This window comes from Miniopterus natalensis, chromosome 1 (assembly GCF_054644295.1).
Source record: "Miniopterus natalensis isolate mMinNat1 chromosome 1, mMinNat1.hap1, whole genome shotgun sequence".
Lineage (NCBI taxonomy): Eukaryota > Metazoa > Chordata > Mammalia > Chiroptera > Miniopteridae > Miniopterus > Miniopterus natalensis.
Window position 1 is genome coordinate 46,513,740 of NC_142081.1, and position 14,990 is coordinate 46,528,729.

General features: G+C 44.3%; 1 protein-coding gene across 1 annotated transcript in view; it reads right to left on the bottom strand.

Moving 5' to 3' along the window:
* Positions 1–1,107: 1,107 nt before the first annotated feature.
* Positions 1,108–14,990, bottom strand: part of LIPC (lipase C, hepatic type) — a 142,028-nt gene continuing 128,145 nt past the window's right edge. The window contains exons 8-10 of the mRNA XM_016208512.2: positions 8,587–8,704; positions 6,575–6,793; positions 1,108–1,219 (exon numbers count right to left, since the gene is read on the bottom strand). Of these exons, the coding sequence (XP_016063998.2) occupies positions 1,108–1,219; positions 6,575–6,793; positions 8,587–8,704 (449 nt within the window). The remainder of the gene's footprint in view (positions 1,220–6,574; positions 6,794–8,586; positions 8,705–14,990) is intronic.

Sequence of the window (14,990 nt, forward strand, 5' to 3'; positions counted from 1 at the left end):
TGACCAAGGATAACTGAAACTGGAAAAGTGAAACTGAGGATAAGGGGATGGGACACTACTGTATTTCAAATTCCTTCTGGATAGTTGATAAAACATGCCAATCCAATGCAAACACGATTTTATTGTAAATTTAGTATTTTAAACATAATGGGAAATATTGTTCATTTTAATATCTATCTTTTCTAGATACACACACACACTTTACCTAAAAGTATGGTTGGATACTTTTGCAGACAGGAGTAGCATTCCAGGACACAATGCAACATAGACCCAGCTGTTTTTCCTCCCTCTTACCCCATATCTTTTAGTTTTGAGGGACTTTACAAAGGAAATAAAAGTGAATTATGCAAGATAATCTTAAACTGATTTAGAGGCAGACATCTCTTCAGGATTCCTGTTTTCACCAGCCCTGGTTTACCCCGCTCTGGGGAAGAGCATGTGACTTAAGAGCTGAGCCTATGCAAATGTCAGGTCAGGTAAATGTGCATCCCATGCTTCTTCAACCTGAATTACTTGAAACATGTATCCAAGTGATTCCATGTCTCGTATTTCCTCCACACGCTCTGTGAAGGAATTTGCTGATCAGACATCATTATTTCATTTATTGGAGAGTTTGAGATTTGATACCTAACTCTGAGATATTCCAAGTTTTCCATTACCCTTTGTTGCAAGCATCAGTAAAAGGGGAAAATTGGGACAACTAGTGATCAACTTCACTTTATTGAAGCACTAGTTATGTGATAAAGAAGCACCTTTCCAGCATGGTTCAAAAACTGATCAGAATAAACTAGCAAAGAATTAAGGGAAATTTGACTTAATTGGAAAAGACATTTTCAATTAGAACAACAGATCTAAAATGGCTCTTACATTGGTACTAATTTGCATCTATTACCACTTAATCAGATAAAACTGGGAAATATTTGGTTACACTAATATTTGAATAAAGTTACAAAATATAGTTATTAAAAGCTTAGTTTATAATAGTGAAATGTGCTCCTCCTTTAAACTTTATGCAAGATTCTTTTATTTAACTGGTTTCCAAATAAGGTAACCATTCCAGATAAGAATTAAGATAATTTCTTCTTTATACTGGGTCTTCATTAAAACTCATCTGTCCCTCCGCTTCATTTTTTTATAGCTTCCGTCACACCTCACGAAGGTTTTCTCCTGGGTTGGGTGAAGCTGTAGGTCCTCCGTGTTTTCTGAGCAGAATGACATCCTGAATAGGAAACATAAAGCAAATGCAGCATTGAGTTTTAGATGGAGCTTACTGAAGTGTTTCATCCTTCATCAAATACTCAATTGATAGAACACATGCTATGTTTGAAAAAAAATTAGATTGTTATGTTTGCAAATATTTCCATAACTTCAGAGAAAAGCAAAACCCAAGTCAGTGAGAGCAATCTGTGTCAGGCTTCCTGGAACTCTGCTCTGGGTTGATTTCAGTTCTGTAAAAACTGGAAGTCCCAGGGGCAGTCCTCCTCTGTTTCCCTTAAAAGCGCTCATCAGAGATTTGAGGGTAACTAGTGTTCCTCTCACTATATTGCCCTGACTCCAGGGCAAACGAACAGTTGCAGTTCCTTCCACTGCTCAGCCCAGACAGGTTTACTCCAGCCTTCCTTTGTTGGACACACTCCAATTTGTCATTGCCCGTCTTAAAGGTCCCTGGGCAGGAGGCCACTGTCACCAGCCTCTGCCTGGCTCAGTCATGTAAGCCCTGCCCCTTCCTCTCATTGGTGCAGACACTGTCCAGCCGAAGAGGACATCGCAGTTGCTTTGGGTCTCTCTTGGAGACAACAGAGATAACAGCTAGACTGCTTTGACCAGTAGCTTGGCCTGAAGTGCTATTTTGTTTCACTGGCTTCAACTGCATCTATTAGAAAAAAATTAGCAGTAGTCAAAGAGAATTCTAGTTTATGGCTTCCTTTTCTTTGAATTGCATCTGAGGTCAAGTCTTGACTCAATCAGACTTTTTAAATTAAAGTAGTATATAAGCCAGACAAATATTGCATGGTATCGCTTATATGTGAAATCTAAAAAAAAAAGTAGAACTCATAGAAAAAGCATAGAAAAGTGGTTCCCAGGGACTGGGGAAAGTGGAATAGGGAGAGGATGGTAAGAGGATATGAACTTCCAGCTACAGAATGAAGGAGGTCTGCTGATCTAATGTAAAACATGGTGACTATAGTTGGTAACACTGTATGATATAAAGGAAATAAAAAATGATAAATATGTAAGGTGAGGAATGTGCTAATTAACTGGATGGGAGGATCCTTTTGCAATGTGTTTCTACAAGGTGGGCAAAAGTAGGTTTACAGTTATAATACTACAAAGAAGTAATATAATAATTAGATATAATACAAAGAGGTAATAATTAATAAATAATAATACAGGAATAAACTCTGTTTTGTGTACTCACAACTGCAAACCTACTCTATATCAAATCACAATGATGCTCACTTTAAATATCTTATTTGTTAAATACACTTCAATAAAGCTGAAATGAAAGTGTTATAAGTAAGTTATAAATGCATTCTTGAAAAATTCAAATAATAAAAAATAAAGTCACGTGTTCAAGGTCCTCTTCTCCATCACCCTTCACCAGTGTCGCTTCCCTTCCTGCTTCATGGTTTGGCTTTTGTCTTTCCAGTGCGTTTACACGTATATCGATGTTCATGTGCAAACATGAAGGTTTTCTGTAGGTATTTTTCTGAAAACTTGCCTTGCCACCAATTAATGTGCTTAGAGACCAGTCATATTAGTCCATGTAAGTCTATTTCATTCTTTCTCGCCTGCTGCATGGACGGCGTTCCATTGTACGCATAAAGCACAATGCATTTAGGCATTTTCCAACTGATGGATTCTGAGATTTTCCCAATGGCTTACTATTTCCAAATAGTACTGCAACAAACATTTTGTAGACATATATCCCTTGTGGGCATACTTAAAGTTCTCCAGGACAGACACCTAGGAGTAAAATTCTGTGTCGTGTCATATCCTCGGCCATAGATATTATGCATATGTAAGGTTTTGGTGATGTAAGCTCCACGAGGCCAACGCCTTTGTGTCTTCTCTTCACTGCTGTATATCTGGTGCCCACAACCAGTGCCTGGCATAAGGTAGGTGCTCGCCAGATGTTAGTTGTTGAGTGAAGCTCCCCTGCAGGAGCTCTGTAATTTCTCTCCCACTGCTAATCAGGAGAATGCCCACTGCTCTACACCTTCACCAACTCTGGGTGTTATCTGTCTTTTAATTCCTGCCAAACTGATGGTTGACCAGGGATAATTTCATTGATTTTTGTGTTGTTTTTTTTTTAATGTCTTTATTGATTTCAGAGAGAGGAAGGGAGAGGGAGAGAGAGATAGAAACATCAATGATGAGAGAGTCGTCATTGATTGGCTGCCTCCTACACACTCCCTACAGGGGATTGAGCCCGAAACCTGGGCATGTGGAATCGAACCTCTGTCTCTTGGATCCTAGGTCGATGCTCAACCACTGAGCCATGCTGGCCAGGCTAATTTTTGTTTTGAATTATATGATTACTATGGAAATTGAACATCTCATTATGATTAGCTTATTGTTTTTTATGTCCTTCTGCAGGGCTAATATTTTCTGCCCTTTCCCTTCACCCCACAACAGACCCCTCTCATCCCCGACTTCGTGCCTGCAGGAGACAAGAATCACCAGTGAAATCACACAGCAAATGACTTACCAACTTTCCCCCCTTGCAGTTAGCAGAGAGATTAAGAGTACGAGGTTAGGAGTGTGCATCCTAGCTCTGGGATTTTGGTTTGTAGAAGGTAATTAAAAACTAGTAATTGTTATTAGTCTCATGAGATACATAATATAATTCCCTTTTATTACTAAGGAACTGAGTCTCAGAGGTGCAGTTATTCTCTGAATTATTCTACATATTTATTCTATAGAGGTGGTAAGCAGTGAAGTCAAAATTAGAGTTTAGGCCTAGCTGATGTAGAGGCCATGAACCCTGCTTACATATTGCTCCCTGACTCTCCTTTTTTTAGAAAAATATATTTTTTATTGATTTTTAGAGAGAGAGGAAGGGAGAGGGAGAGATAGAAACATCAATGAAGAGAGAGTCATTGATGGGCTGCCTCCTGCATGCCCCCCGCTGGGGATCGAGTCCACAACCCGGGCATATGCCCTGACAGGGAATCGAACCCCGATCTCCTGGATCCTAGGTCGATGCTCAACCACTGAGCCACGCTGGCGCGGGTGATGTCTGTCTTCTTAAACTTCCTAGGCCATGCAGTACTAGGCCCTCGCCAGTCAAAGTGTGGTCTATGAACCAGCAGCATCAGCAGCACAGGGGAACTTGTTAGAAAAGCAGAATCTCATGCCCCACCCAGACCTACTGAAGCAGAGCTGCATTTTAACACGATTCCCAGATGACCTGTGCAGGCATTAAGGTTGGAGAAGCCCTGTGGTGGAGCATATTTTTTTTTAGTAAAATTAATGCATCTTGTTTTCATTTATGCCAAGAGCCACAAGTCAGATTTTTTTGGTCTCCCCCAATGATATCTGGTACTGTGAAGACACACAGAAGGCACTGAGTACTTACAGATGAAAAACTCTACGTCCCATAGCCCCTCCCCTCTTTTCAGCATGTTCCTCCTCCAGCCCCGAAGAAGGGTTTGATGTGCATGCATATTAATGCCCAGAGCCACACTCTGCTAGATTACACTAAGGAAAGTCAGATTCCTGGGGCCAAGAATAATGGAGGAAGGACCGGTTGGAAACAGTGTATGGTCAACAAACAGGCAATGAATCGGACAAATCCAAGTCAGATCTGGGCTTGGACAATTATTAGGAAAGTCCCCAAGCTGTGTAAATTTTGTGAGCCTAAAGTTCCAAGTCTGCACAGCCAATACTACATTTTTCAGAGGGTCATTGGGAAGATTACATGCGATTCCTGCTCTGGAGCTCTCGGTTCAATGCCTGCTGGGCTTTAGGAGCTTAGTAAGTGCTGTTCCTCCCCACCCCTCTTTCCTTTTTTTTATTTATTATTTTTTTATTTATTGACTTTTTAGAGGAAGGAGGAGAGTGCGCACATGTGAGAGAGATTGAGAGAGAGAGAAACATGGATTTGTTGTTCCGCTTATTACACGTTCGTTGGTTGATTCTTGTATGTGCCCTAACCGAGAATTGAACCCACAACCTTGGCATATTGGGATGATGCTCTGACCAACTGAGCCATCCAGCCAGGGCCTCCTCTTTCCTTCTTGAGAACCACATGGGGAAGCGCCCATGGAGAAGGGAGTGCTGTCTTTCATACAACCTTTCAGGTCAAGTCACACAGAATTGTCATGGTGAACAGCCACTAAACCAGAGAACTTCCTCTCTGGCTGAGAGCACATGGGGAGGGGCGGTGCTGAGACATGCAGCTGATGTAAAGGGCCAGAAAGTCATGCAAGAACAGCTAAGCGTGGAGGAGCAGAGGCGCAGTTTAATTTTCCAAATTGATCATGTGGAGAAATCTGTTGGCAGACTCCAGCGTATGCTCTTAGTAATTGCCAGGGTTCTGTATCCCAGGAAGATAAAATCTCAGAGTGTGGCTGTAGAAGGGACTCAGGGGGCAAAACTCTGCCTTGGGCCCCCTCCTGGCAGTGAAACCTAGGGGGTGAGGGAGGCATGTAGTTCAGGGGTGAGAGGCCGGCTGTTGTCCACCCCTATTGGGGACAAGCCAAAGAGACAAATGCACTTCCTGGAAAGGGAAGAGCGAGGAGAGACACGTGTCCTGAACACAGGGGGAGAGATAGGAAAAGGTCTGGGAGGACAATTCTTCCTTCATGAGACCTGCAGAACGACAGGCAGTGTGGTTGCCATGGCAAAACATGTTGGGCATCTCTTTGCTCTGCTGAGAGGGCTGAAGTAGCAGCCGCACGACCTTTTCTTTCCTTTATTCCCTATTCCCCTATTGTCCCCGAGGACCTTGGGGCCAAGGGAGATGCTAAACCACACAGAGCAACGTTTCCTAAGGGTAGTCCATGGGCCGCATCAGAATGCCTTAGGGCTCTCAGGAACAAACTCGTGTCCCCGGCCCTTCACAGGCCTCAGTGAGTCAGGAGCTCTGCAGGTGGGGCCAGAATGACGCATATTTAATAAGCTTCCCAGTGATTCTCTGGCACTCTAAGATTTGAAACACTGCTACAGAGTGAGATTGTGAGACTGTGATCTGTTAAAAGCATTCCTCCGCTTAGGCAACAAAAAAGAAACGTCAAATCTGGGTCCTTGCCACTCAAAGTGTGGTCCTTGGACCAGAAGCCCTGACATCACCTGGTAATGCTGGGGTCCGAGAAGTGCTGGGCTGGGGAGGCGGCTCTCAAGCTCGGGCGGCGGGAAGAGGCTAGGCTGGGCTCGGAGGCCCGGGGCAGGTCCCGGCCCTTCCACCTGTGGCTGAGCGAACTTGGGGTGGACACTTCGCCTTTCTGAGTGTCCGTCCTTCATTATTAGGACGTAATAACGCCCACTCCGTAAGATAAATGCAAGGGTTACATTACAAAAGCGCTGGCACATGTAGATGCTTGGCTGGGGGGGTCGAACGGGCACTCACCTTTTCTGGGTTTCTCCTGCTTTGACTCGGATCTCCTTCAGAACGAGGCCCGAGTAGAGGGGCCCGGTGCCCCACGGGATGATGGTCTGGACCGTGTTCCAGACATTGGCCCACACTGCGCTGTTCTCCCGCTTGAACTTGATCATGACCAGCTCGCCGATATCCGAATCCAATGTGATAAGAAAGGAATAGGTTTTATTGCTAGTAATTCCTTCGCCCCTTGACGATACAAAGGAAACCAGACACAGTCAGTTTATCTGTAACGGCAAAGTGATGCTTAGATACATTTGGGATATGTTAGGTTTGCTTGTGTGACTTGGATGGTCATTTCTGCTGCTATTTCTCAAATTGGTGTTGGACAGATTATTACTAGACATAGCAATGGATATACCAGGATAAAAACGGGTTCTCTAGGCTGGTAATATTGGGAAAACCATACTATTTTCTGTGATAGCATCTTATAAAGGCTCTGAGAGTTCCGCAATAAAGAGTCTAGCTAACTTCATTTAGCTCGGGCTTCCTAGTTTTACACAGCAAATCAGGAAAACTGTCCCTGTGAGACAGTGGGCCTTTGACAATGGCCTCTGTGCAGTTCAGCTCTCTGGAGGTTTCATTATCACAGCAGAGCCATACCACACTCTTCCCTCCGCAGCAAGGCTTTGTTTCTCCCCAAATAAATAAAAACTTCTGTTTAAACAACAAAGCATAATAGTAAGAGAAAACCATATATTAAAAGGATGCACCAATTTAGAGCAAGGTTTAAATGCATATTCACAAGTATCATCATTGTCAGTTTACTTACTAATCTCCAGGACATTAAAAGTGTCCCAACATTGAGAGCACCTAGATGCCTTTTCCACTTTTTAGAACAGGGGTGGGGGAACATCTGGCCCATGGGCCTTTTATGGTCTGTGAAATCATTTGGTCTGGCCCTGCCAAGGCAACTGCAGGTGGGACTTGAAATTCAATAAATCTAGGAGCTTTTTTCAAAGTTAATTTTTAAGTTGATAATTTTTCATAACCTTTGAATGATGTTATAAATATCCAAATGGCCTTGGCAGAAAAAAGGTTCCCTGACCTGCTTTAGAATAACCCCCCAGGGGAGATTTGGGACAGTGCCTAGGTAACATTAGATTTACAGTGAGACGGACGGAGAGTTTCCTTGTGCGGCTCATCATAGCTCTTCTTGCAGAATGTTACAGGGAGCCGGTTGGGAATGCCTCTGCTCTGCTAGACTGGGAGTATCCTAAGGACAAGGTCCTCTCTACCACCAGGGCAGAGCACCAGCAAATACTTCCTGAATAACTGAAGCAGTGTGACATAAAAGATCAAAGCCTGGGGGCAATTTTCAGAAGCTGAGGACTGTCCCTGGTGTGAGAGAAGGGCTAGTGTCACTTCCCCAGAAGAGAGTTGAAATGCTGAGAAAAAGCAGCCCAATGGGCCTTTTCTGGCCAGTGACTCTGGGGAGCCTCTGAGGGAGGCAGGAGGCTACTGCTTGTGTTGTGAGCAGGTGTGTAACAGGACGGAGGACAGATGGGCAGGGCTGGCAGCGCAGGCCGACTGGGAGGGGAAACTGGTGCCAAGTTGAGTGATCCTAGATTTATTTCTGGGCTACTTTTCAGAACTCACTGGAAAGGCACTCAGGGCCTTCCTGTGGACACCTGCTCTGGCGCTCACCACTCCTCCCTGCTCAGATCTACGTCCTGTACTGCGGACAGGGACTGGGCCACCTCTGGCTTCCCTCCCCACTCAGCCCACATGGCAGTGGGCCCATCCCATACACAGGCAGCACCAATGTAAAGTAACCGGTGGGACTGGGCGAGGCTGGGGAGGGACGACAAGGCGTCGGGCTTGGGCGGATGTCTCATCTGATAGGGTGTTTGGGGCAGTGCTAATGGGCTGAGAAGAGTAGGTTATATCTGGCCTGACCCTTGAGAAGTACAGCGTCCATGCAGTCCCTGTGATAAAATTAAGCCTGTCATCGCCATAGACGGGCTGCTCCTCATACTCACAGTGTGATGGGGATTTTATGCATTTCGTTTTCTGTTCCCAGGAGTGACATGGTGAAAGTTGGTTCTACTGGCTTCTCGATTTGGTTGAGGAACTGCATCTTGAACTGATAATGATAAACTGGGGGGGAGGGGGAGAGAATTAACATTTTTAAGTTAAATATCTCATATTTTTAAAATTTAAAAATGCAGAGGGAAAAGTCTGGATGGATAGATACCTGGACTCTCTCTACCCCTCTGGTGATGGAATGATGAATGCCTTTTATTTTCTTCTTTTTCCTTCTCTGTATTTCCTAAATGTCTACAGGGGACTCATATCGTGCTTGTAAAATAATAATAATAAATATTATCCAACAAGAGAAAGTAGAAGAGGAGTATAGTATATCTGGCATTGTCCCCAAGTTCTGGATGCAATTCTGTTGGGCTACCCTGTGTATTTGGTAGGGGTCCCCTTTCATAGATCAAAGGATATGTGCCTTCTAGGCACTAGACAAAGGCAAGGGAACACACTGCCATGTCTTACTTTTGCCGCTGTTTGATGGGGTCAGCGTTGGGGTGAAGCAGAGCTCCATTTGAGACATTTGCCCTGATGACCACAGGACTATATTCTGGGGCAGTTCCTGGGAACTAGCTCTGTGGGGTTCAATGAGCACATTTTCCAATGGAAACAAGATAACTTGAGTTCTAGTACTTGGGCCTGAAAGTTTTATCAAATGTCCAGAATGTCCTTTTACTGGGTTGTTTGGAAGAGAAAATTTATTTTATTCCTCTTTACCTAAATACAGCCTATATTTCATTACTGAAAAACAAATTGCTTACTAGGAGACAGGTACTGTTAAATACTTCACATTGCATCATCTCATTACCTTGTCATAACAACTCTAAGAGGTAGGTAGTGTAACTATCATCTTCATTTTACAAATCAGAAAACTGGGGCTCAGAGAGGTGAAGTGATACGCTCAAGGTCACACAGCAGCATCTGTGCTTTTAGCCTGCACCTTTTGCCATGGTTCCTAGGATGGCCTTGGCTTATCCTGCGTTGTCATACCAACCAGCTGTGTGTGGGGCTGTTTCCCCTACTCATTCCATTTGGCTGATGGTTGCTTGGACTTCTTTTTCTTGCTGTGTCCGTATTTTCTAAGTACCTGTAGTGTTTTAGCTCCAAGACTGTGAACAGGTTTAATATGGCATGTCAATTTGATTGAAAGGACTGCCTAGAGTCCTGAAATGGGGTCTGAGACCATGTCCAGGCTCTTTGGAAGACTAGTGTCTGTCTTGGGCAGAGGATAGGGTATGCTTGCTGCATACTCACCTTTCCTGTTCTAGATGATGACTAATCCACTAGTCCTGATACAGTGCCTTGCACATAGTAGGTGCTTACTAAACATTTGTGGGATGAATGACCTGATGATTTTCTTGGAAGTATCAGGATATGTATTAACATTTAGCAAGATGGAAAATCACCTCTGAGAATCCAAGGCCTGAGTTTCAAGCTTTGTTATATGAGAATTCCTACTGGGAAGCAGAGATCCTAGAACTAGCCATGTGGTCATCCATTTCATGTACCCGGCATGTGGAAATTCATCATCCCCATGAATCATTCTACTAACTTCTACATGGTGCATTTCCACTGGAAGTTGGTAGCTGCACACAAACCTAACAGCTGTGGCTAATGGAGTGTTGCCAACACCCCAGCTGCAGGGTGTGACTTTATTGCTGGGTTTCTGGGTTATTTATACAAACCTACCCTTTGCCACAAACCAATCCTCTCATTTGGGTTTTTCGGTGGATTTACTCCTGTGACCTGTACGTAGTAGGTGCTTAAATCCTCCAGCCCAGAATAAAGTAGTCTGATACTCTCAGGACTATGAGACTGTGGGTGAGAAATAAGATAAGGGGTGTGGGTCAAGTCCCAGGAAGGGTCCCTAAACCTTTGGCTGGTAGTAGTGTCTGGCCTAAAATTCCAGAAGCCTCTGGAGAGGTCTCACACTATTTAACGTCTGTCTGGGGCACTCTCTTTTAAGATAATAGTGTCATATAAGTGGAACTAAGTCCAAAAGATAAAGCCATAGGCGTGGGTGGGGGAGGTGGGCATGAGTGTGGACAGGATGAAGTAGGAGGACTGAACTCGGGGTAACCTCCTAATGAGAGGCAGGGCATCTTCCATGCACCCAAAGCACACTACTAACAACCAACTTTAACCCAGTTTAATATGCTCAGCCCAGTGCTAAAAGTTGTCAGAGATAAACAAGTAAGAGTATAACTGGCATATGCGTGATAATAATGTTGGCTAATACTCATTTTAACTGTGCCAAATGTTTGCATCTATTATTTCATTTAATCCTTACATCATGATCTTTTAGAGGAGGCGTAACTGAAGCACAGAGAGGTTATGTGACTTTTCCAGGACCACACAGCAGTAAGTAGCATAGCTGGGATGTAACCCCAGGCCACCTGGCTCTAGAAATTAAATGATTAAAATGTTTAAACCTGAGACCATTAGCTTTATATACCCTAAGGAAAAAGTTAAACTGTGGAAAAAAGATTTAAGTTCAAAAATGTCATAACAGAATTATCTAATTAAAAATAAATCAGAAACACCCTAAATACTCACTAATAGAGGAATGACTATGGATTATTAATGACAATTATGATAACTACTATTTAGCTCTTTACTATGTCCCAAACACTGAGCTAATGGTTTCACAGAAATAAATACTTCATTTCTCTTTGCAACAGCTTTGTAAGATGCCTATTTCCTTCTCCCTCCAGCGTCACTGTACAAATGAAGAAGCCGAAGGTAAGTAATTTGTCTGCTGTAGTGCGGTGAAGACCTGGGAAGCTGCAATTAGACATTAGTCTGCTGGTTCCTAGCTCATATTCCCAGCCATGTGATTTACTCTTATGAGTTCATTAAAAGATACTTTTGGAATGATTTCAATGCTTATAAAAGAAGTGGGGGAAAAACCCAAACAACAACCAGGCTATGAAATTGTATCTGTAATAAGAGGCTGACTCTAAAACGGAAGGCGTAGGAGAGGCAGTCACAGAAATGTTAAGAGTGCTTATCTCTGCCTGGAAAGCGTGGGTCAGCAGTTGAGCCTCAACCTATGATCCAGGAGATAGCAGTTCGATTCCTGGTCAGGGCACATGCCCAGGTTGTGGGCTCGATCCCCAGTGGGGGTGTGTGCAAGAGGCAGTGGATCAATGACTCTCATTATTGATGTTTCTATCTCTCTCTCTCCCTCTCCCTTCCTCTCTCTGAAATCAATAAACACACACACACACGCACACACACACACATATATATATATTTTTTTTTAAAAGAGTGCTTATCTCTGGAGAGGGTAGAGAGGTAATTTTTCTTCTTGTCTTTATGCTTTTCTACATGTTCCATATTTTCGACCATAATCATGTATTCTATTAGAATCTCACTGGAAAAAGAAAAGCTTTAACACATATTAAGAAAGAAAACAAGAGAACCAGAGCTGTGGTTCTGGCCTGGAGGAGCTTGTGGCTGGGAAGGCCTCTGTGACTCTTGTCCCCCTCTGGCTCATGGGCACCCGCCCTGTCTTATCTCCCGGAGGGCAGCCTTGGTCATAGCAATGCCTGTATCTCCACAGCTCACAGCACACATCAGGCGTCTAAGGACTGCTTAGGGGCTCTTTGTGTGAAAACAAGGCAATAAAGACCCTACATGTGAACAGCTCTAATGGGAAAATAGCTCCCATTTTTTGAGGCCCCACTATGTATCAGGCCACATACTAAGTGTTTTACATACGTTATTTTTGTCCTCATAACAAGACTAAATAAGGACAACATGCGGGTTAGACAGTGTTTTCTACACCTACCTTCGCTCTCTCCATCTGCTCTCTGCCCAGCTCTGAACCCCAGGATGTGACCCCAAAGCCTACACTGCCCCGGGCTGCCTTGCAGGATGGTTTCTGGTTGAGATTGACCTCTGGGGAGGCACCAGCAGGAGATTAGAGGGGTGTCAGGATGTTTATTCTGTGCTCTTTCCTGCTCTGGAGCCTGACAACACAGTAACTGTACCCCACTCCTCCACTGCTCCCATTCCCCTGGGCTATTCCCTCCCCTCACTCTTTCTGGCCTGTTGTCAGATTCGGGGAGCACTGACACCCTATGTGGGTTTCTTTAATACTGCCTGCCAAGTGTTAGGAGTCCTGCCTGCTCTCTTTTGCTGACCCAGGCCAGTGAAGTCCTGGTTTCTGCTGAAATCTAGACAGATAGGGTGTCAATGATCCTGGTGAGTTACAGATAAGCAGGCAGAGACTTGGAGACAGTACAAGGTCACCCAGTTAGAAGTGGAGCCAAATTTGAACCCAGGTATCTGTCTGATTCCAAAAGACCCTCCCCACTGTCTCCTGGGGCTCTGGTTCTGTAAGCTGAGCCTGCCCTTTGAACACAAATGGCAGACACTCAGCTCCTGCAGAAAAGCTGTGGTCAAAACCTGCTCCATGAGGCCACCTAGACCAACTGGCTGCTGGCTGCCACCATGGGCATCCATCCTGGGATGTCACTGCTGCAGATTCCTTCCGCCTGTCCCTGGAATGTTCGCCCTGAGTGGGAATGAATGTTTCCTGTCTTTGTGCTGGAGAAGAGTGTTTGTCTTCCTTTGTTCTTAAATTGCCAGTAGGAAGGGATTGATTTCCATGTCTCAGGTGCCATGGTTCCCCAATTCTGGGGAAGATGCTTGTGTAAAACCTAGGTCTGCTTAGATCAGGGTTGGGGAACATTCGGCCCACAGGCTTTATAGGACCCAAAAAATCATTTGGCCTGGACCTGCCAAGGCAACTGCAGGCAGGACTCGAAATTCAATAAAGCTAGGAGCTTTTTTCATAGCTAATTAAAAAAAAAAATGTAGGTTTTTTTTTGTTTTGTTTGTTTTTTAATATACCTTTATTGATTTCAGAGAGAGGAAGGGAGAGGGAGAAAGAGAGTTGAAACATCAATGATGAGAGAGTCATTGATCGGCTGGCTCCTGCACACCCCTGACTGGGGATCGAACCCACAACCCGGGCCTGTGCCCTGACCGGGAATCGAACTGCGATCTCCTGGATCCTAGGTCGATGCTCAACCGCTGAGCCACGCCTGGCCAGGCTCATAGTTAATTTTTAAGTTGATAATTTTGTATGGCCCGTGAATGATGTTATAAATATCCAAATGGCCCTTGGCAGGAAAAAGGTTCCCTGCCCCTGGTGGATGATTGCAAAGGTCCCTTTAGCTCTCACATGCTATGCGCAAGGGCCCCTTGTATCCGTGGGGAACGGCTGCCGAACGCACAGCACGCTGACAGACAGGGAAGCCCATGGCGCCTGCCTGAGGAAAGTCACATTTTGGAGAAGTTTTGAAATTAACATTTTTAAAAATGAAAGGATCTTTCATACTGAGAACTTATTTATTATTTATTCTTATTCTGAATTCTTCTATGTGTTTTCCTTGGGGGGAAAAAAAAAGACAATTTGCCCACCATCCCACCCCCTTTCCAGGACAATGATGCTGTTACAAAGATTAAGAAAAGAAGTGTGAGGAATTTTGCTCACTTTACTTCATGACATGTTTAATAAGGATTTCAGAAATGATTTATGGAAAATGCTTTTGATCCTGTGAGTGCAGAGGCCAGCACAACACAGTCCTCAGTGCAGGCAGAGAAATTATTTCGGGTCTCAAAGATGAACAGCATGAAATTGTCCATTAACCCTGAAAGAGATACGGCAAACTCCACCTACAGCAGAGTCCTCCTGGGCTTTGACACCCTGAGAATCCTGGGTTCTAATCTCGTGTGAATCCCCACTGGTGCCACTTAAAATAAAACAGCCTAAAGTTATTTTCACAAGGCAGCTACTGTGAGCATCAGGTTGTGAAATCTATGGAAGAGAGAACATTTTTATTTTTTTGGTCTCATGGAAAAAATGATTCTGAATCATTAGATAGATATTAGCTCTGGGAGATATTATGACTCTCTTTGCACACATCAAAGAGGCCTTTTTTTCCCTGTGTATCGATTTTCTCTGGTGGAGATGGTAGATGAGATCTCCTGTGTTTTCCTGCAGCACTGAGGGCTTGCTCCTAGATCTGAAATGCCTCTAACCCAAGAGGCAGGTGAAGATCGTGGGATCGAGAGGCCCGTGGCCGGTATTGTGTGGAAGGCCACCACTGGAGGCAGCTCACACTGGGGGGCTGGCTGAATGACCTCAGAGCAGGCTCAGAGGAGGAAGAAAGGGGTGGTGTTAGCATATGTATGTGTGCCTGTGTGCTTAGGCTGGTGACTACATTTGGGCTTAATAGTAACTCCTCACTTAAGTGATGCCCCATGTCATAGATTGGATGCTGTCCCTTCTTGGGTAGTTGCCCCTTCTGCTAGGGGTGGGGATAGGGGAGTATGT